A 22,864-nucleotide genomic window follows, 5' to 3' on the forward strand; every position below is an offset into this window, starting at 1 on the left:
CCGGGATTTGATCCCGCGACCTCGTGCTTAGCAGCCCATCCCCATAGCCACTAAGCAACCACGACAGGTAAGCAAAAATGCAATGGCTCATAGGGCCGTAAGGCAGAGGCTACAAGCACACGGCAAAGTGATAGAAACAGTGATTACATTCTTTCTAATCACGCATACAACGTACAGAACAGCACACGTTTCAATATACAACAAACTAAAGACAAGCATCTCAAGCACATAATTGATATGTGGTTGATACGTGATGATATGGGATATGAGATAATGCCCCCGTGACAGCAATGCGAAGTGCGTAGCCCTACCCGCTTACATTTCCCGATAAAGATTACTGTTACGCAAGCTGCCGCGTTGACGCCAGCTTGCGACGTGCGGTGTGACGTCCCCATCCTTTGGTGTGTAAGAATACCAACCTAGCAACTGTTTTCAGTCTTTTTGAGCACCGCTATTGGCGGCAGCTTTGTCTCAAAATGGCTTTTACTCCCATTCCCACTATTACTCTAATATAGCACTATATACTACCATTACTGTAAAGCCCTCAAGCATTGCACACCACCCTCAGCAGCTGTAGTGGTGGTTTGTAGAAGCTGCACTGGACTTGCACTTGGGCAGAGCCGGGGTGGCGAGTTTTTTTTTTTTTTAGGAGTAGCCAATGCGTCAGCCATGAACTCCGTTGTTATTCGAAATATAACTGAATTCGCATTTGGGCTTGGCTTATGAGTAGTGCGGAGCATGAAGGTAAACATTGCATTGCATTACGGCTTGTAGGTTGAGAATCAAATAAAAAGACATATAGAATTTAGTTAGAGGACATTTAATTAACCATATCACACATGTTATATGTCGTACGTTGGAACTAGAACGCTTTCTTGTGTTCTTTTGTGTGGGTGTGTGTGCGTTTGTAAGAACGTGTTATTTATTCATAACACATGACTGCTTTGCGCAGCGAAACTTCTACGCTATACTAAGAGCATATCTCGAAGTCCCAGAGAAACAAATTGAGCTGCGCAGTCTGGTATAGTCTTCAATGCGCGCCGGAGCTTTTAAGAAGCATGCTATAAATTATATGCTGACCACAAAAATATCAGTAACGCTTGCGCATATTGTAGCAACAAAGAAACATTCCTCAACTTCGCTTAGAGTTCTAAATAAGGTTCGCTGCTTAGTGTACAGTTTCACCTTATGTTCTCATACCATAGAAAAATGTTCGCAGCCTGGCTTCGTAGCTTGAGAACGTCATTAAATAACGCTGTACCAGTGCTCCTACTGAAAAAGAAGACCAGTATACGAAATTACCTGTGCGATTGGCTCCTTCAGCACTTTTGCACATGGCGTTTCTATAAAAAAATATTATGAAGTCCGGACACTCGGCGAAAACTTGTCGCAGGAACCGGAAAACGTCACGCTATATTATTGATACCAGCCGTTAACTGACGTGGGCGTCGGGAGAAAAAAGGAATGCGAAATTAAGTTAACAGGCAACGTTTCTTTTACAGCGAAGCTGTATATGTCTGGGATCCCGGGATTCTTTGGCCTCTGTCGACAGAAAACTATCATCATCACAGGCTCATAGGCCCGTAAGCACTCGGCAAAGTGGAGCGAACAGTGGTTAAATTCTTTTGAATCACGCATACAGCAAACAGAACAGCATGTCGAAAACTATCATCATCAATGACTGATACCGCCGTAAGCAATGGCTCATAACCCGTAAGCAAGGGAAAGAAAATGTTATGACTCACAACCCAGTAAGGCAGAGGCTACAAGCACTCAGCAAAGTGCTGGGAACAGCGCATACATTACTTGCAATTACGCATAGAACATACCGAATGGCATACCTTTTAATAAACAACAAACCCAAAACAAGCATCTAAACCGCATTATTGATGATAAGGCGCCCGTGATAGCAATGCGAAGCGCGTAGCGCTCCCCGCTTACGTTTCCCGGTAAAGATTACTGTTGCACCATCTGCCTCGGCGAAGGCAGCTTGTGAAGTAGGGAGTGAGGTCAGTAAAGTAAACAGCCTACCAACTGATATTGAGGTTGCTGCAGCACTGCCAAGGGCGGCAGCCGGCTGTGAGAATTACGATTACTTCAATTCCTGGCATTATTTCGATGCTGCACTACAACCATTACTCTGAAGCCATAAAGCATTGCATACCACCCTCAGTAGTTGTAGTGGTGGTTTTCGATAGCTTCGCCGTGGATCCGCTTTCGCAGGACCGGAATGGCGGGCTTTCATTGTGTGTGCGTGCGTGTGTGTGTGTGTGTGTGTGTGTGTGTGTGTGTGTGTGTGTGTGTGTGCGCGCGTGTGTGTGTTTGTATGCGTGCGTGCGTGCGTGCGTGTGCGTGTGTGTATGCGCGTGTGTGCGTGTGTGTGCATGTGTGCGTGTGTGCGTGCGTGCATGTGTGCGTGCGTGTGTGTGCGCGCATGCGCACGAACGCGTGTCATATAGGCAACGAAGCGGGGCCGTCATTGACGGCTTGCTTCTTTTAGCTAGGGAGGCCACAATGCATGCATAATGAACAACGTTGCTTGGGAGTGTGACATTCTATTTTCTTCTTTTCTGTAGTACAAGACGGGAGCCACCATAGCCTGTAAGCAGGCCTAATTATCTCAAACAAGTCATTCTGTTCTAAGTCACTGAACTTCTAAAGAGGTTTCATTACTGGCCATTTCTGCACTTGAGCATGTAGTGTAGCATACTCATCTATGAGAGCAAGGATTAGTATTACACCGCGTCGTCAACAACACTTTGAGGATGAAGATGATTTAATTAGAAGGCTTACCGAGAGCGAGGTCAATATTATACTGCTACAAATAGTTAAAGCTCTGTCACCTTGTAACCTCTAAGGACGCCGTTCTTGCGGACAGGCGGATCCCATTGGATCTTGAGACTGTCCTCAGTCTGTTCCGATGACCGAATGCTAGCCGGAGCCTCTGGCGCTGTGAATAAATAACAATCGCCTTATAACTGATGTGAAATGACAGTTTGAAAACCATATTGCGTACAACCACAATGTAAGGTGCGGTAACATTTTCGTTGCCTTTCAAGTTACATCCAATTGGCATATTACCATCATGCATTTATTGAAAACACAGGTTATACCTTATGAACATCTTTAGGCAAAGCATTAAATACTCCACCGTAAAAAAAAATACCTATTTTACTGCTTTCGCAGTTGCTTCTGTCCTTCGTGACACAACCGATTCGAAATGGGAAGTTTCCATGTTGCAAGAAAAAAAAAAGAAAACTACTATGTGTGTACGTTTTCACGTATACATAAACGTCTCAAATTGCTTTTGCATTTTTTTTTCGAGGACGCAAGAAGCTATATTCACACTTCACTCTGAGAAGTGAATGACCTTTATTTTAGCAGATGTCCATAGGATTTCATCCGTTTTGTTTATACGTAGATCCGCAACTATGCATTGCCAACTATCAGAAGATGTGCATTTCTAAACCACCGGGTTTGTACGCGCTCGTTGTGTACTTTGCGTCACGTAGTGCGGTCTTGGCTGAGTAATTCAGTAATCCACTTTGCAGCGTTTCTTATAGGTAGTGCGCGCAGCATTCGCAAAAGAAAAGAACAAAAATGGCTAGAAATAGTTAAGTGGCTCTTGTACACTATTTGTACATCAAGGTATTGGCTGTACATGGGCATATATTTTCTAGACGGCAATGAACTGTCATATGGCCTACCCATTTCTCTTGTCTCCACTTCCACTTCTTCGGAGTATGGTGAATACTCCGTACCAATGTTCTTGGCGCGTATCTGAAAACATGAGCGTTTGGAAAGTCGTTAGTAAACGAAGAACTGTAGAAAGTATATGTACATATTGAAGCGACTGACAGTTTCACTCAGGACTACAACTCAGATCTTCTTTTTTCATAGTAGCGCAGTTTATTTGTTCTGTTCGCGAAAACTTACATGTTTCATTCATGTTCGCGATTGTAACCGCCTAATAATTAATGCAATGAAAGGGGCCAGGTGGCGCACGTTCATGTTTACGTTGCGTTCAGTTTTACGCGGGCAGAAAAAAAAAATAAGAAAGAAGGGAACAAGGATGCGCGGACAGACATGCTTCGTCCGTCCGGATCCTTGTTCCCCCCCCCCCCCCTTCTCTGTTATTTATTTTTGCCAACGGTGCAACTCATGGTAGCGCATTCATGAGCAGTAACCATCTATATTATGCGCTATATGACGAGCCTATTTCTAAGACTCTTCTTGGCCATCACAGATGAACTAGTTGCAGCATTTCTGCTTGACCTCCTCATATCTGAACTTCTAGCTACTCCCGTCTACCGAAGGAAAGTGAACACAAACAAACTAGTTCCATCAATCCCTGCCTTCGTTTTGAAATTCTTGATTGAGTTGTGTACCTGAATGATTGTGTATCTGAATAAGTGCGGCTGAGTGATTGGATCTCAACAAGACGATGCAAAAATGCCTTCCAATTTCCCTCCGAGTGCATAGTACAGTCATTCTGCGGCGATCTGTTGCTGATCCAAACCTTGTTAAAGCGGCGTTCACGTTGTAGAAACCTTACTTCAGGACTATCACGAATCCACAGAAAAGCGTTTACTTTCTGCCCTAGTGATTTTGACAATCAGTAATTAAGGTTTATCCGCCCTCCTACGTCACCAATTGATATCCAAAAAGCACCACTACATTTGCCATTAGACGGAAGAACTCTATCCGCATAGGCCCAAAGCTCGTAAAGCTCATGATCTGTTTCATTCGTCATACGAGCACCATTTAGGCAAGCAGCCGCAGCGGTAGACGCTTAACGCAAACAAGTAACAACTTTGGTAGACTGCAAAACAACCAAAACAACATAGCCGCGTTATTGGAACATGCAGCACTGAAGTGTCAACTGATTTTCCTTTACATACGTATGTAGAGCTGTAATATTGCTCGAGTGACAAGGTCGCCTCTGGTCACTTCAGAAATAAATTCAACATCGATGCCCACAAAGACGTAGTTACCTTATTGAACGTGCCGTGATGACGGCATAAAACAAAAATTACTAGAACAATAATGATATCATAAGAAGCCAACAAACACTGACACCAAGCACGACGTTGGGGAAATTACTTGTGCCTAATAAATGAAATAAAGAAACGTTAAATTAATGGAAATTAAAGTGGATGAAAAAACAACTTGCCGCAGGTGGGAACTGCGGAGGTTGTGGGTTCGGTTCCCACCTGTGGCAAGTTGTTTTTTCATCCACTTTAATTTTCATTATATTAACGTTTCTTTATTTCATTTAATAGGCACAAGTAATTTCCCCCATGTTGTCCTTGGTGTCAGTGTTTGTTGGCTTCTTATGACATGACTAACAAATATCGGGCCCCTCGGTTAACCCCCTTTCTTCTCGTTTAGTACTATTTATGAGTGAGACGCGTTGTCCACACTAGAAGAGATCTTGTTTTGTATTGACTAGGTTGCATTCATTACTCCGTCTAGATTGTCCTGCAGATCTAAATTGCAACATAAAATTGTTCTCAGCTGCAGTGTTTAGTCCCATCGTTCGTTCCATTTTTTTCTCATTTTTTCATTACCATTACCATTTTAGAATGCCTTGGGATTTTTCAACAACACTGAACGCAAAATAACTGATTATGTTTCCATAACAGATGCATCCGTGACAGTTAAGGCAACGAGTGTACATTTCATGACTGGAAAAAAAAAATTCCATTGCTTCTGATGTTTTACGTTCACGACGACGTTGATTATGCGGAAAGGAATGTTAAAATAAATATCCTTGTTAGACAATATTGTACTGTGCCTGACGTGGATGATCACGTCACACTAACTTCGTCGTTTTTTATCAGATAGAAGTGGTACCGCTTCTTACCGAGAAGTGGTACACCATGTCCGGCGATAGATCCCGGACGGTGAAGCAGTGTCGCGGTTCCCGATTTCTCGTGAAGCACTGCGTGTGGGCGATGACTGTCTCCGTAATATCGTGTCGGTTCCTGACGTTCCAGTACTTGAGCTGGTAGTGCTCCAAAATGCCGGCAGGGGGATAGGGAGCCTTCCACATGAGCGATACGCTGTCTTGAGACGGCTGGTCGTACTCGAGGGTTTCGGGAGCTGGTGGAGCTGAATGGGGAGAGAAGGGGAATTCGGTGCACTGGGGAGACTGACTTTCCTTGCATCTGAAAGCGCGGGCTCGTCCAACTTTCGGGGGAAAAGAAAACGGAGTGCATCAATGACCCATCTTGTTTCCACAAAGAAGTGACTAGACTGGTTTTCAGTTGTTTCTATCGCGTATCAAAAAAAAAGAAGGTTGGTAATCCTTAGTGTTATGTTAGCGGAAAGAATGTCATTGCGCATTGTTGCCTCGACGAACCTTGAGCCGTTCCCTCGTGAGTGCGTGTCATATGTGAGAAACGGGAAGAACACACAAAGCAACAACAGTAACAAGATGCTTCTACGCCGCAGACCACCGGCAAATTCTATTGAGACCGCAGTTAAGTGTACGAAACGGTATTTGTATTGTGCGTCCGTCAATCCATTCCACTAAAGCGCGTCCAAGTTAGCGGCACGGCAAACCACCGCACGCCAATTACTGTTCGCAATTTCGCCCGAATTTTCCCCCGCAAATGGCAAGATCTCCATGCTACATGGAGGACAAGTCCGGGACACATTTTCGCGGCGGCCGCACGACGACGTGGCCAATCAGCGCCATAGGAATGGTCGTCATGGCTACGCTCTGACGTCATCAGCAGCCCCGCCGCCGCTGATTCCTCGGTGTCAACATCGTTGCGAGGCTTTTTTCCGGTTTACATCGCAGCTGCAGGTGACAGTGCTTCAGAATGAACCGCTGATGTTCACAAGCAGCAGTATTCTGCTACCGTTGATGTCTCTACTTTCTCTTCACAACGATTTATACAAGGAAGAAAATAAGCTTGCATTTGAACGAAATACAGATAAGAAATACACCCCGCGGCCGAAACATTGAACAGGTGGTTGGACGTTGTTCCATACTGAGTAGTTGAAAAAGTGAATATGTGGTTGTTTTACACAACTTCTAGATGCTTAGTACAGGTGCCATAATGCAACCTCAGCAGGATGAAGCAGAAAATAAACCGTTATAGACATGATCCACCGTCATCCTCTGACTCAAATGTTTTCAAATTGCAAGATTCCTCCACAAGTTAAATGTTGAGTGCCTTGAACAGAAAGAGTAGCATGAGATTTTCGCCAAAAGAGTAAGGTTATATAAAACCTATATTTGCTCGGAATCTAACCTACTTGGACATGCGGAGTCTAAAGGTGCTAAAGTCTGTCCATGTAATTCGTATTCCACAATTCAAATTCATATACCTTACAAAAAGGACAAATTCACATCTTATTTATCTAGAGAAAACTGCCATTTAATACCACATGATTATTATCATTGTCTAAATATTGTTTCAGATACGCATTCTTAATCTTTGTGTCACTTAATATTAACATGTAGCCCCTCACATACATATCCCCTAACAAGTGTCTTCTTGGCCATTCTTCTATGGTGTGTAGACCCCAATTGTTTGAAGAAAAGCCAGGCAGTCGTACAAGGTGGCGGTCTTCACTCTGGGTGAACGTTGCTGTCGCAGTAAACGAGTTGGGACTCTAAGGAATCGTTTCAAGTCAGCTGTCTTTCTTTTTAGAGGGCAGCTCTTAGGTGCCCATTTCTGCGGCGAGCGTCGGTGTCGGCGTTGGCGTAACCGAGCGAACGAGCACAGCGAAGGAGGAAAGAGCGAATGCGAAGCGCAGTGGGCGATGAAAGACGCGAGGAGGAAAGTGGAGGAGGACCGTACAGTGGAACCACGAGACAAAACGCGGAGGAGGAGGGTAGGGCGAAATGGTCAGAAGAAAAGCGTAGTAGGCCGACGATGGCTACGAGATGGCAGCAGGGTAGCGCGTGCCGTCAGGGAGGTTTGTGTGCGGTGGCTGCTGCGAATCGTGCCCACGCATCACCCACGCGCTGCCTCTCACGATCTCCAGGTTAACGAGGCAGTCGCGCCGCACTGCGCTCCGTTTGCAACGTGCCGTGCCAGCCGATGTATCGCGAAATGAAAACATGTATACAGCTGCGCTCAAATTTCGCATTAGGGAGTGTCTTATTCGTCCGTGAATTTTTATCTCGCTTACACAGTAACACTCAATGTTATTGCGGTTTTAATAAAATAAGTAAGCACACTCGTGAAAGCGCCTCCTTGGCCAATTCCCCCCGTAGTGGGAGAAAGTTGTCCTTTTGACAGAAAACTAAATAGAAGCACCGAAACAATGTCCCAAGGATGTATTCCACACCGTCATACGGTTCAAGTCTTCGTTCTTCGGTCAAGAGGCGCCAACATTTTACGTGCTTGAAACATAGGAATATTAATGGAAGAAACTGGAGATTAAAAGAACTTGCTCAGTTGTTTTCTTGCTGGTTTTATCAGACATGATTCGAAAGGGATACACAGGGAACAGTAAAATACGAGCACGAATGTAATTAGAACGGCTATATAGGCTCAACAAACAGGCTTGCGAAGATCTTAGGCAAATGGTAAGATGGCGTGACATCGTAATTAGTGGCAAGAAGAAATTATTCATGCTTCCTCTGCTCTGTTCCTGCAACCTTTTCTTTTCTTTTTTTTGCCCAAAGTAAGGTTGAGCTCCAAGGGGTCACCTCAAAATACCAAAGTTAACGTGTTTTCATCTAAAGCAAGCTTAGGACCGCTTTGAATACGCTTTCCTAGTGCGTAATAAATATATAGGCTGTGATGGTGTTTTCCTACAGATCAAATAGAAGTAAAGTTAGGAGGCGCATGTGGATACAAACTATGATATTGTTCGTCGTGGTTACTCAAGCACAACGGCTTTATTGATTTTTTTCGATTTTCAGTGGCAGTGATGTAAGGTACTAGAAAGTGTTACTCCCTCATGTTACTCCTTGAAATTCTAACATTTTTTTTAGGCACGCCATCTTGTTGTAGCACCAGCGTAACCACGGTTGCAATCCTAGACGCGACAATATTTGTGAGAGCCATGGTTGTCTTAATCACCGCTAATTCCGGCAGTTTGCCGCTGTCGCCTTAAACAGAAACAGTTATAGGAGGGTTTCGTTGCTTTCCTGAAATAAAACTATTACCGTTTTCATGACAATACTAAACGAACATTACGATCAACATTTGTTGCCCCAGAATAGCTAACCATCTGTGTTTTTCTGTTTTAAGCGTTCTTTTTTAACATTTCCTCCAGATGGTTTTAGGTAAATGCCCCAAAAGTTCATAAGCGCATGTGTTTCGCAAATATATATTTTGCGGTTATTTTTAAATACGTAATTTTTATGGCCCTCCTCAATTCGTATGGAAGGTATTACTCTTCATCTTTTTCTGTAACGTCCCTCTTTTGCATGACTGATTGAAATACGCAGCGCCGTTACCGGCTAACCTATTCTAGAATCTAACAGTCGCGATAATTCAATTTTCTTCGGAATGAACGTGCTGAACTGTGTAGCTACTACGCGTACACAAGAACTGCACACGTATTTCATTCAAGGTGTCGGAGTTTTGCATTGGCGAGTGGACTCACAAATATTGATTGCGCTTGGAAAGAGTAAGGGCAGGGTACTTACGAGCCGATGGCGTGGTGAAGTTCAGAGACGCGAACAATGGCGATCTACCTGCGCCGTTTTCGGCGTACACCTTCGCTCTGTAGCGGGTGTAAGACACGAGGTCTCGGAAACTGGCCGATGAGCGATAGATCGTCAAGCTTCGCAGTTCGGTCTCCCAGGGGTCAACGCTGTCCATTTCTAGGTAGTAGGAAACGATGGGTCCGTGGCGTTGTTCGCAGGGAACCTCGCCCCACGTCAGGTTGTTGGTGTTCCTCGAAGACCTGTGCTGCAACTGAGTTGGAGCTCCCTCGGGAACTGCATCGAGAGTCACGCATGCACGTTTCCTGATGCGCGCTGTTTGTGGCAGTAAATATTGGAAAGGAGCGCGAGACTGAATACTGAAATTATTGCAGCGGACAGTTAATATTGCTCGTAAAGCGAAAACAGAAGCGAAAATATTACACTTTCACTTTAGCACCGTTTTTGCAAAGGAGATAATTATTTGAAAGTTTCTAGTGACAACGCTTCATACGTTTACAGCTGTCGAATTTTGAGAAACATGCTGAATGTCCGCTTTCGTTGGGCTCACTCTACATACCTTTGCCAATTAAAAAACAAAACAAGAAAACAACCACTAGTACAGCAGTGGTACCGTCTTCATGCAACCATGCTTTTAGCACTCGGCTTTTTTTCTTTTCAGAAATGATCTGGGGGTTTCGAATACGTCAGTGTTTTTTTGTAATACACGCGTTACCTAGTCACGAGCGATTCATGCCAGTCTCGGTTAAGCCAAGCTTTAGGGACAAAACAAAAAAAGTGAGCTCACTCGCTTCTTCCGTGTCGAATGTGGCGTTCATTTCCGGACCGTACTTTATGGTCAGGGCAGCCACGGAGAAGTGGTACTTGGTGTACGGGTGCAGTCCCGTCAGGTTCACGCTGTGGTGTCTCGGCGGCACCATCACCTCCGTCTCCCGCTGTATTAGCTGATTGCAGGCCTGTGTCCGCCGAGCCAGTGGGGTGTACACGACGCGGTATTTTCGAATGACGCCGTTTTCCTCTTGCGGCGGGCCCCAGGAAAACTCCGCGTAGCGAGATCCACTTCGAAGGAGCTTCACGTACGGGACCTTGCTGGGAGCTGCGTGGAGGTAAGAGTGAGAAGCATCGGCGACGCGTGTTTGAAGAAACGCTGTAAACGCGAACGTCAAGTTCGTCCAGATTGCCGTGTTGCTGCGAGAGACATTTCGCAAAGCCTATTGCGACTGGAGCTGCGCAAGTCATCGACACTTGATATCGCGCGCTATACATGCGGGCGTCCTTGCGCAACTGTACCAGCTCTAAAGTCCTAAAGCCCGAAAGGGCAGCGCTACTTAATGTAGGTAGGTAATTTATTTTCCTAGTAGTGACAGCAGACCTGCCCTATGTTAAAGTCATTTTCTTGTTCGTGAAATCTCTGGTCTGTAGAAAGGTGTCCCCCTGGAGAACTCCGAGCACTATATTTCTAGCTCGAGATAACGTTTGCCTTTAGTGGACCGTTAATAATTTTTTTATGAATTAGTAGGGTGGTCATAACCTCACCAGTTTAATTAACGCTTTCGAATGGAACTGGCAGCTGTAGAGTGCGCGCACTAGACAAAGTGGTCAAATACTCTCTTTCTGTAGCTGTCAGTGGGGTCTAACAAACGTGCGGACTGTCTTATGCGATACTTAAAATAGGAACTTTTTTTTTTAGAAAGCAGCTCTTAAGTTTCCGTTGCCGTGCTCGGCGTCGACGTAATCGGGAGACCGAACGTGCCCACCAAAGGATGAAGAAAAAAGACAGCCAACGCTTAGCGCAGCGGAGGATGAAAGACGGCGACAGCGAAGAAAGTGTGAGAAGGAAGGCGGAGGAGGAGATTATGGCGAAAGGGTGAGGAGGAAAGCGGAGTGCCGCACGAGACGTGCTCCACGGCCGCGACCCGCGAGGAGATGGCCCCATAGCAGAGGACGCCATCAACTGGTCGGTGGAGAGTCATTACTAAGAATTGCGGGGAGCGCGTCCACCGATACCATATATGGAAGCGAAGTGGTCACGTGGGTTTCGGGCCCACTGCGCGCGCGCTACTTCGCCTGCAACGCCGCCGCCTCTGGAGAATGCGCTCCGCACATGAGCCCCGAATTCCCGTGTTCACTCTTTCCTTCTGAACAATGGGGGACGCAACCGGCGGAAGTGCTTCGTCTGCCGCTGCTACTGAACGAGCGGCCCGAGCAGAGGTTCAGCTCCGCCGCCGAGAAGATTCTTCCGTTCGGACTAGGGAGCATTAGGGAGTACCGCAATTGCCGGGGAATTTCTTTAGGGATATTTAAGGGCAAAATCTTGTTCTCCGTATAAAGCTGAGATATAACGACATACATGAAGAGGCTCGGTCATCGTGCAAGAGTTGTAACGGATTAGTGAAGCGTTGCGTGGCCATTGGCAAATTTCGGGCTCTGGGAAAATAGACTCCAAGGATTCCGTAGGCTTTGACAACTCCTTTACAGAGCTTCGCTGTACTTGATGCTTGAATTGCTCAGATTGACATAAGACTGTGAAGAATATTGTTTTAAAGTTTGTCCTGCTCGGATGAATTTCTGATGATTTCATTTGAGTTTTATTCGGCTCTGTAGTACTGCCTTTCTTAATTTTGAGAAAAAAATTCAGTACTAAGGATGCCCTCTTGCAAAATAGACAAAAGTTTTCATATGGCGTATCAATAAAAAGCCTTCATTAAGGACCTCCGAATAGCAACTGACCCTAATGGCTGCGCTCTCTAAAATTCATGTGAAATAATTTAAGGCTGTGAGTAGAGAAGACAAAGTGGATAATTTTTCTAAGGTAAAATTCACTGCGTGTGTGCGTGAGCAAATCAGGCTGGAATAGGCTGGAAAGCTGGAAAGTCCTATAATCATAGGACTTCGCGGTAATTTTTCTAAGGTAAAATTCACTGCGTGTGTGCGTGAGCAAATCAGGCTGGAATAGGCTGGAAAGCTGGAAAGTCCTATAATCATAGGACTTCGCGGAGCTGTGTGACATCGGATTATTGGGGGTCACTTTTCTGTTCAGCACCAAAGAACGTGACCTAAAACAAATGACTAAATAGAAGCACTAGAAAAATTTTAATGCAGCTTTGAGAGTAAGCATGAGAAAAAAAAGTTACATAGCTTGGTAAGAAAACTACAGTACGGGCTGGTGTTGAAGATGTGTTCCTATCTACGCAAATAAGTCACGAGGGATCGGGTGACGGAAGGAAAATCTCAAGAATGAAAGATTTGGAGAGGAGTGAGCAAGCACTGCCAAAAGAGTACAGTTGTGTCTGGATCGGCAACATCAAAGATGAGAGAGGATTAGTCTGAGTGGTAAGAGCCATTGTCCTGCTGTCGATCGAGCCAATACAGGGTGCTGATGATCGTGACAGTGAGCTTGAAAATTTAATGATCTAGATCATCTGCGCTGCGAGCGACATGAACACCTTCCGAGACCAATATAAAGGTAAGCGCAAAAATTACCAACCGGAGTCCGTAGCCACACTCGCACAAGAAAAATTGCCAACTGGGTACCATCTTGGCACTACGTATCTAGTGCAGCGTTATATTTTATTCCTACGATCCATGTTTCGCTACAAGGTTTGGGTCACAGTGTAGACATAGCTGTATTTCAGTATCCGGGAAACTCGACCGGGTCAGCACTTGCGACATGTAATAAATGCCACAGAAGCAATACATTTCGCCTGATTACGATTATACGACGTACGACAATTTATAACGCCCATATAAAACTTACGATGGCCAGGAAGGCCAAAGTGTCCTTTCACCCATTTGGCTTGTATCCCTCGCAACGCGGATCTCGAGGGCGATATTCGTACGGCATTGAATCCTGTAGCTAACAGGTGCGTGGGTGAAACGCTTTTCTGGCTATAGCAAGTACAGAGCGGTGAACACTGCAGTACTTGCCATCCTCCGCTGACGTCACTCTCCGGATCTTGGTCCACGAGCTGTTTCTATTGTCAGGGGTTCTCAACCGCAGTCGGATTTCCACAGCAGTGTACGGAGTCACCCGAATACTGTACACGTTTCCGGGTGTCGTACTAGACTCGGTCAGGTTGAATTCCACCGGTGTTCCGTTCACTTCTAGCACTGCATTCACGCTCCAACACTGCCAGAACTCCTTGCCAGGGTTCTGTTCAAAAACAGAAAGAAAGAAAGAAAGAAAGAAATTGGTGAAACGGTGACAAGAACTATGTTGTTCCTTTTTTCTTCGCTGTCAGCAACGTAGTTAGGCTGCTCGTGGCATGCTGTAAGTACGACGCTTAGAGGGAGACACCGCGAAGAACGAAATTGATGTCCATTTCCTTTATTGAAAACATTCCGAAGCGTCACAGGGATTGGAGCCCTCGGTTAAGCAGTTAAATCATCAAAGGAGGGCTTCTTAGCGGACCCCCATAATGCACCACAGTCTCTACCGCTAAAAAATTTATGGAAGAAATAAGACAGACGTGAAAGACGTTGTATTTGCAACTCAGATTTGCTTAAGCGAGGCTGTGAACAGGAATGCATCATTCGGCAGTCGAGTCCGTCCTTTTCCCATTAAATGTAGCTAATACAAACAAAAGCAGGTTGATTCATAGATCAGTTTATCAGGAAATCAAACAAATTGAATGTGCGCCTGAGTGTGACAAGAGAAGTGTAAGCGTGCAAGAGCTTGTGGCGCCTGTGGTATTCAACGCCTGCTCTCCGGGACTGCCATACACGTCTACGTGTATTGCGTTATAATACATCTTGTTCGTGACATGTGAAGTTATGAGGTAACGAAGTATTATACATTTTACATACGACACCCCCAAGGTCTACAAAATTAAGCGCGTCATTGAAGATAACGCTTGAAGTTTGCTATAAATGATGGCGCATAACGGGTAACCTTGACACTGAGTAAGAAAAAAACAATGCTATGTGCTTTAACGCAGTTTCAACTCAGTAGAATTACTACCGAGTGGCACATTTAAATTCCGGTGAGTGCAGTTTGGAAAACACTCGCAAGGCGTTGTTGCACATAAATAGAGCAATGTAAGCAAAATGCAAGTTTTCGCGAGATTTTGGCATGCTCTGCTGAAGACGTTGCATCCGACAAAATTCAACTCTGATGTACGTATTGGTTTGTGGCTGCGCATCTTATTGATGTGCTATGTGCGACGCTCCTGCGGTGCCTTGATACGCCTTCTTCTTTTTTAATTACTGAATGCGTACACTGAGTCTTACAGCCATTTTCTTTTGCCCCGACCCATTCTTGAAGAATTACCGCAGTGCTTCATTGCATTCTTCTCATATGCTTCAAAAGTGCCTTGACCGACATTCACTTCGTAACTGGGTTCATTGCTTCCTCCCTTCTACGAAACGCTGGTTCTCGTAAGCGCAACGTCTCATCACCAGACATGGTGAAGAAAAGTTGCGTGGAGACGCTGACGAGACGCTGCGTCACCAGACGTGGTGACAGGGCGTGCTCACCTTAATGCGGTCGCGCCCTCAAGAGAGCGTGCTGAGCCTCGTTAGCTGTCAACCTCATGAAGTGGTGCGAGGATTCGAGTCGGAATAAAATGTATGAGCGAGGAGGTGTTGCGGGGCAGACGTCATGCGAGGAGGGAAAGGGAGGGCGACCTTGGTATAGTTGAAATGATGAAGTGGAGATAAAAGCTGTGACGGTCTGTCTGCTTTACGTTTCATCGTGAAGGCGCGGTGACGCTTGGATGACAATCCGCCATTTTATGTCGACCGACTTTTGGGGTTACGGCGGTCTCTCTCTCTCTCGTGCCGGCGTCCCGGCCACCATGCGCCGAAGCTAACCGTCTGCAGCAGACGGTTCGCCGGCAGCCCTGTCGGCAGATGCTGACTGCCGGGACAAAACGAGGTTTTGCTGTCAGGTGCGAAAACACGAAGACTCACATTCCGTGCCGACGTCGCTTGCGCAGTGTTTGTTTGCGCAGTATCCTTATGCTCTTACCCCTCATTAAAGAAAATATTACACGCTAATATGCCTTATTAAATTTGCAGGGACGGCATGGCCACAATTAGTACATGACCGGGGTAGTTGGAGAAGTATGGGAGAGGCCTTGCCCTGCAGTGAGCGTAACCAGGATGATGATGATGATGATGATGATGATGATGATGATGATGTCTTATTACCTGTTTAAATTATGAAGTCACCGAATGTGGAAACGATACTTTATTGAACCTATGTGTCTAACGACCATACATTTACCGAGCACCTGCCTAAATAAAATCGCCCTGCCTTTGCGCAAGTTTCTTTTCAACGCGCATCACGTAGAACAACGGAATGATGCGACACATGGGACTAATGGAGGCGTTCACGCAACTGTAAACATTACTTCAGTATTGTGTAAATAAATTGTGGAGAATAGTAGATATAGCCTTTTTGCGTGTTACGCTTTTTTTAGCGCATGAATGGCATCACACCTACACATTTGACAAAAAAATGATGTAATACATGGCAATGCAGCTGCCAATTAAACCTCGAATGCACCTTTTTATGCGGATATGTTCACCCTGAGACAAGAAAGCACGTAGCGTTTGCATGTGTGTTTGTTACTCGTGCATCACAACGAGGAGACAAATGGAAACTATGGATCAGGTAGGATAGCTTCTCCATCGTGTGCGCCACTTCTGCCTATCCCTTGCTGAGTGCCAGACGATCACTTCTTGCCAGGGTCTTCAGTGTTTAGAAAAAAAATGGACAGTTTCCTTCTGCATGCTCTTGGAGGAAGAGCTCAAAAAGCTACTGTTTTTCGAGTTTCTGCTGCGATTGTTTCACTCGTGCGAAATATATTCACAGCGTCGTTCTAATTGCTTCAGTGTCTGAGTGTTGCAGCTTTGGCAGAGCCACATCAGCGCATAAGAACAGAAAGTTCAAATTGTAATTTTTTTTTTGCTTTCTTGTCTCTTGCTTCCCAAACTGCAATGGGTAAATTCACGTTGCCGTGTCTTTATTCATTCCCTTTTCCTATCCAGATATTTGGACTTGTTTTTGCCTTTTGGTGATCTCTGTAATGTGCCACTTTGTGTGAATATTGCGTTATATGTTACATTCTTATATGTACCGCATTTTGAATGCTGAAACTTTGCCGCCTTGTTTTGTTGAGATGCGGGTCCAGTGATGTGCTGCTTTTAAATAGCGACTTCCTTCTGTCCAGTAGAACGCTGGTTTCTTCTTGTGTTTGTCTAAGCAAAATGGATGACTGTGGTGGAAGAAACTTAAACTGCAGCTCAATGTCCACGAACGTTAAGTCGTCCATGCGCCCATAGTTGAATGTTCTCTAGTTATACCTTTGCAAATGTGTACTTAAGAGTAATGTACTGTGAAAACGTAGCTAATAAATGCCAGTGCTCAGTGCCACTTCAATCAAACGCGATAATTAGTGCGCGTTAGCTTCAATGCATCCAACTCGGAGTAAAGGTTCACGTGATGGGTCATCCGGAAAGCCCTCTGACTACCACTGCGACAATTAGCAATCAATCAGGTCATGGTTCATTGTTATCTGTTTAGATTGTAGATGCTTGTTCCACGCGAAACTGACCGCGAGCTACCCTACCAGCAAGCGACGCCCTCCCTTTCACTGCTGTAGCCTACAAAGACGCAGATTTCCAGCACTATTGAAGTGCGTGCAACGTACGGTGTCTGTCTACCTCATGAAGTGGTTAGCGCATTAGTATTCGCTCCTGCACGCTAGCTGGCAAGATGCAGTAGAACGTTTAGCAAAGTTACCAAACAATGAGCAGCCTTTATTTGCATGGGAACATTGCCACGTTGCTGCTTGCCTGTTCTACCTCTTCAGCAGTCCAAGGTAATAAATTTTGATGGCCGGTCTACGGAAAATAAAATTAATAGTTGCCGTCATTTGGCAGTGCGAATTTTTTTACTGGAGGAACAAGCAAAGTGAGTATTGAAACACATGAACGTTAAGGTGCCTGAGCACAACACATTCTTGTTATCAGGGTGATGGTGAGGGATGTCAGAATGAAAATCGGGAAATGAGGGTGAGCTTTGGGCAGCCAAAATTCAGGACGGGACTTGGCGAAGGAACTGGTAATGCACACGTATCGCATCGGCCAGCATTGTCTGAGGTGGGCAAGAGACATTACGCTTTTACAACTTAGTATACGCTGAAGCAGTGTGCACATGCTCTGAATTCTACTTTTAAAGGACGACAAAAGTTATTTACCGTCCATCTGACGATGATTTCACTTGTGCTGCTGTTGTCTATCTTCACGTTCAGGGGAGGTAGCTTGGGGTCTGAAACATAAATAAAGCGTTGTGGCAGTTAGTGTGACTTCAACGACACGTGGGTTCACTTACCTCCGCAAGCGGTTCGGAAGCGGGTGACATTTGCGCCATATTCCCTGAAGTTTCTGTCTTGATCGATGACCAGGACACGGAGATCATAGAAGGTGCCGCTGCGCAGTCCTTTCACCACTGTAGCGTACGTCTTCTGTTTGTCCATCGCCTTCATGGTCTTGGTGCTCCAAGTTTCGTTTTCGGCCTATGTTGATGATAAGGTACACGAAGAGCGTCGGTACTGTTTACAGTGACTGTACCAACGAGCGGATGATGAATGAACTATGGCGCAACACTACGAGCCTAAATTTGGCATAGTAAACGTGATTTGTCCGCCTGTAAAATTTTATAACAAGTCATGTTTTGGTCAAACCTGTTCATTCGGATATATATATATATATATATATATATATATATATATATATATATATATATATATATATATATATATATATATATATATATATATATATATGTATATGTGTGTGTGTGCGTATATTATGGTTGCATTTCTAGTGTGTTATGAGAAAGCTTAACACAGGTTTACAGGGCCGGATTTGAATGACCATTACCTTCAATGTCACCTTGTTACGTAGTTTACGGTTTTCTTTAAGCACAGGGGCAAATGGTGAATTCTACGCTCTTATATATATACAGAAGAGGCCTTATGAAGATCAGTACTTCTCTCGAGAACTGCGTCTATTAATGAGCCATAAAGAAGTAAGAAAAATCTGGAATAAAATAGTAAGCACAGGCGAACGTTAAGGTTAGGAAAAATATCCTCCAGGTTGAAGCGGGCAAAAGTTTTCACTGGGGATAGCTGACACATAACAGACTGTGCAAGGATTTCTTTCTTTTGCGTTTTGTTCAATTTCCAGGATGAGTCTTCAACGATAGCATTTGAAGCTTAATTTTCAAAGATGTCCTCGGATGTCCTCGTAATAATGACGCATGGGAGTTATCTTGAATAACTAAATAAATAAATAAATAAATAAATAAATAAATAAATAAATAAATAAATAAATAAATAAATCACGTACACTGATATGATGGTAGAATAAAAAACGATGATTTATAGTGAAGATGAAAGACAACGTTATGTGAAAATTTCGCATGTGTTATGTGAGGGCTACGTAAAAAATTTCGAAGCATGTCTGTGCTTCGTTTGTCGTTATCCCTAAAATTCATTGGTTGGTAGTTCGGTTTCGTTTGCTTTCAAAAACAATATTTTGATTTGTTGGACGTGGAAAGGAAACAATTCAATAGCTCCGAGCGGGCATTGCTAAGTTTTGGGTTGCAATAGGTTGCGAATAGGATAAGGTCAAGGAACACTTTTATGTTACCTAGGCGATAACGTTGTTTTAAAGTGTTGTTTATACGAGGCTTGACTTCTATTAAGCCTCAGGTATTCAGCATTCTGAGGACGCTGTCTTCCAAGGTACGCTAATACTCCGTCCACAACGGTAACTTATTCGCTAGTGGAGATGTCCTGATAAGCGTCAGTTCAAATATTGGCATTGACAGCTAGCGATGGCGATCGTATGCCAAAACGCTAGTGATCCTCAATTCGGGTGCACGTTAAGCGAAAGCGAAATGCTCAGAACAACCCTTCAGCCCGCCAATTTTATAAAGTACTCACAGCGTAAGTGTTACTTTGGTCAGAAGCATCAGAGTAACCTACATATTATTTAATTGCGCCGCTCTTAGCTTAGGCACCCGTTCCGCCGTTTGGCGTCAGCGTCGTCCCTCGGTGTAACAGAGCGAAAGAGCAAATCAAAGGATGAAAGAGCGAACGAAGAGTGCAGCAGGGGATGGAAGACGGCGATGGCGAAGAAAGCGCTAGGAGGAAAGCGGAGGAGGTTATTGCGAAATCATTAGAAGGGAAGCCTAAGACAGGCTCCGCGGCTGCGACCACTACGAGATGGCACCAGGGTAGCATGCTTTCGTCTGTTCACCGATGGCATGCGGCGAACGCGACCACCGATGCCATATGTGGGAACAAAGCGCTGTATTAGCGGAGGTCTGTCTGCGGCGGCTGATGTGAATCGTGCGCACGCGTCACCCGCGCGTGACCCACGCGTAACCCACGCGTGACCCACGCGTAACCCACGCGTGACCCACGAGTCACCCACGAGCCGCCTCTCGCGGTCTCCTGATCAGCAAGGAAGTACTATGCTCCATTTGCAATGTGCTGCTCGAGACAGATTGTCCGCGCCAGTCAATATATCGCGGTAATGAAAACACGTATAGAGTTGCGCTCAAATTTCGCATTAAAAAGTATCGTTATTGTCGGTGCATTTTTTATGAGATTTGGTTACGTACTTCCAGAAAGTGTTAAGAAAAATTATCTTTGAGAGCCGCTAAATTATAGAGCATCCAAGTACCGTACATGCCCAGAGCAAGGTCCTACAGCGTTTCGTCTGCAGACTTTGACGTTCTTAACGCTGTTACACTGACACAGCATAGATCTGAGCCGTAAATATACAGAGAAGTTGCTGAGAAGGGCACCCATACAACTTGAAGCAGGACGTTCAGTTTGTGCACCTTATTAATTTTTCTATTTTTAAACAACAGTTTTCGCTTTGTTTGGTGTAAAATATATGTGTCCCGTAAAAAAAATTTTTGCACTTCTTTGATATTACTTTGTTTTTGTGAGTCCTCAATAAAGAATAAAATTAATAATCACCATGAAATCATCCAGGGCAACACGAATGTTTGTGTCAAATACCTCCGTTCAGTTATCTATTCTGCGAATGAAGGCGTCACATAAACCAAGTTTTGTAAGACCATCCATCTATCAAGCATATTATTATTGTAAAGGCCATCTGCATATTTCTTTATGTGACGAGTGTGTTTACCCGTGCTACGTGCAAGTTTAAAACTATTTTAGTTATTTACATTTCTTCCTTGATAAATGCATCATATCATGTTACGAGTAAGTTGTAAAATTGTTTGTGGAAAACGCAAACTTTCCTCGTAATCAATAAAGTATTATTTAGGCTTTTTTCAGATGCTTTATCAGTAGTATAATGTTTCTGTGATTATCAGTGACTGCTATGTGCTGGTTGAAAACGGCAGACAACTCGGAGGGCTAACGTCACCTAAAAAGCTATGCAGATCTCACGCACTCTGGGAATCGATATAAGCGAAGCTTTCCGTGGTGGATGCTTTGGTTGACGATAATTAGCGGCGATTTTAAAGGCTAAAGTTTAATTTCTTCAACGTTTAGGCTAAGACGATAGTGATGAGTTGATGGTAAATGTTACCTTGCGTGCACCACTCCTGTGTTTCTGCGTAATACACAGAAAGGACAGGGAGAGGTGTTCGCTTGCGCCGTTATGTGCGCCATATTTTACAACCTCCGAGAGGTTTGAGCATTGTCCTTTCCTCACATGACACATCGCATTGTGGCAGAAGTATTAAACTTGAATTGGATTATGGTGCTGTAGGTGCCAAAACCACACTCGGTTTATTTTGACACCGTTATGTTCCTTAACGTGTCGCAAAATCTAAGTGCACGTAAGTTTTCTATATCGCCCCCGTCGAAATGCGGCTGTGGCGACTGGGATCAAATCCACGACCTCTAGCAATGCCATAGCCGGAAAGCTAACAGAAGAGTTGATTTGACGGTCGACCGCTTCCGTAGTGTCCCCTGGACCTTGCGGTGCGCTTTAATTATAGCGGCCCGGCTTCTGCACACCCTGTGTGTGTTTCCTGCTTTATATATTTGCATGGCGTTTATTTTTCAGAAAAAGCAGCAACGTACTGTACCGTACTTTGAACTTAAGCTTATCTTGTTCTGCCTTCTCACGTCACCTCCCCCCTCTCTTACATGGGAACTGTCTCTTCTCCTCCCTCTCCCTCTTCTCCTCTCTACAGTTCTTACTGCGTCTCTTTTCGCCTAGCACGTTAGCAGAAAGTGAAGCGCTGGAGTTTCTGCAATGCTCCTGAGGGGAGTCACGGATAATTACTGCTGTCAAGCGGCTAATGACGCGACGGCCAGGGAGCTCTGCAGGGCATTGTGCGCATTCGACGCGGTGGGGTGAAAACGAGTTTCTCCCGTCGGCTTTCCTCTCTGACTGGCGCCTTTCATCTATATACACGCTTTGACGCTCTGTCTTTCCACACGTAACAATATATACTCTTCGTAGTCCAATTACATTGGTGCAATATTGCTCCACATAATAAACGCTTGGTACATCAAGAGAAACAGTTCCGTTCAAGTTCCCACGACAAGGCAGTTACTTGATACTTCACTGTAGAGAACTAGTTATCGCAAACGCTGGTCGCAACTCCTCGTCCCCTAAATTTTTTTTAGGAACATGCTCGCATATCGATACAGATTACTTGCTGACCATAGACATCAACCAACATTGGATCTTGATTAGTGGCGACAATCTCACAGAATTTTCGTTAAAAAAAGCACGCACACAAACGTAAACGTTGTGTTTCTAATGCATTTTGTTGAACGAACAATCGCTGCTTACGTCTAGGAATTCTAACTTACCTTATACTGAACCCGATACTCCAGTGGTTTGCCCTCACCCGCATCTACACCGCGGCGCCAAGCATTGAACTGTACCGTTGCTTCTTTGTCCTTTACAGCGCTTACAGCAGGTCCATCAGTCAGAAGAGGATAGCCTGAAATTCGATCGTAAAGGGATTCCAGTGGTGTCTACTGCTGTTCTATTTGTATTTTTAGGAGTAAACAAAAATAACAATGGAAACGTTTTTATATTTTCTTTAGTTTCGTCCATGTTTTGCATCAATGCCCTTTTGATAACGAATATATGAAAGGTTACCCTGCGTGGTAGCTCGTGAAAATACAGAAGGCGCGTGTTTACGCAGACACAGTTATTTCGGCATTCTGCAAAGCTAAACGTTGAACGAAAATGAATTTCTGGGGT

At 44.7% G+C, this 22,864-nt stretch overlaps 1 protein-coding gene across 1 annotated transcript in view; it reads right to left on the reverse strand.

The window, feature by feature from the left end:
* Window positions 1-22,864, reverse strand: part of LOC135908553 (receptor-type tyrosine-protein phosphatase kappa-like) — a 127,632-nt gene that overhangs the window by 41,311 nt on the left and 63,457 nt on the right. The window contains exons 12-20 of the mRNA XM_065440334.1: window positions 22,465-22,598; window positions 17,979-18,162; window positions 17,845-17,915; window positions 13,568-13,793; window positions 10,428-10,736; window positions 9,623-9,916; window positions 5,867-6,114; window positions 3,708-3,780; window positions 2,844-2,950 (exon numbers count right to left, since the gene is read on the reverse strand). Coding sequence (XP_065296406.1) covers window positions 2,844-2,950; window positions 3,708-3,780; window positions 5,867-6,114; window positions 9,623-9,916; window positions 10,428-10,736; window positions 13,568-13,793; window positions 17,845-17,915; window positions 17,979-18,162; window positions 22,465-22,598 — 1,646 coding nt within the window. The remainder of the gene's footprint in view (window positions 1-2,843; window positions 2,951-3,707; window positions 3,781-5,866; window positions 6,115-9,622; window positions 9,917-10,427; window positions 10,737-13,567; window positions 13,794-17,844; window positions 17,916-17,978; window positions 18,163-22,464; window positions 22,599-22,864) is intronic.

This window comes from Dermacentor albipictus, chromosome 9 (genome assembly GCF_038994185.2).
Source record: "Dermacentor albipictus isolate Rhodes 1998 colony chromosome 9, USDA_Dalb.pri_finalv2, whole genome shotgun sequence".
Classification (NCBI taxonomy): domain Eukaryota; kingdom Metazoa; phylum Arthropoda; class Arachnida; order Ixodida; family Ixodidae; genus Dermacentor; species Dermacentor albipictus.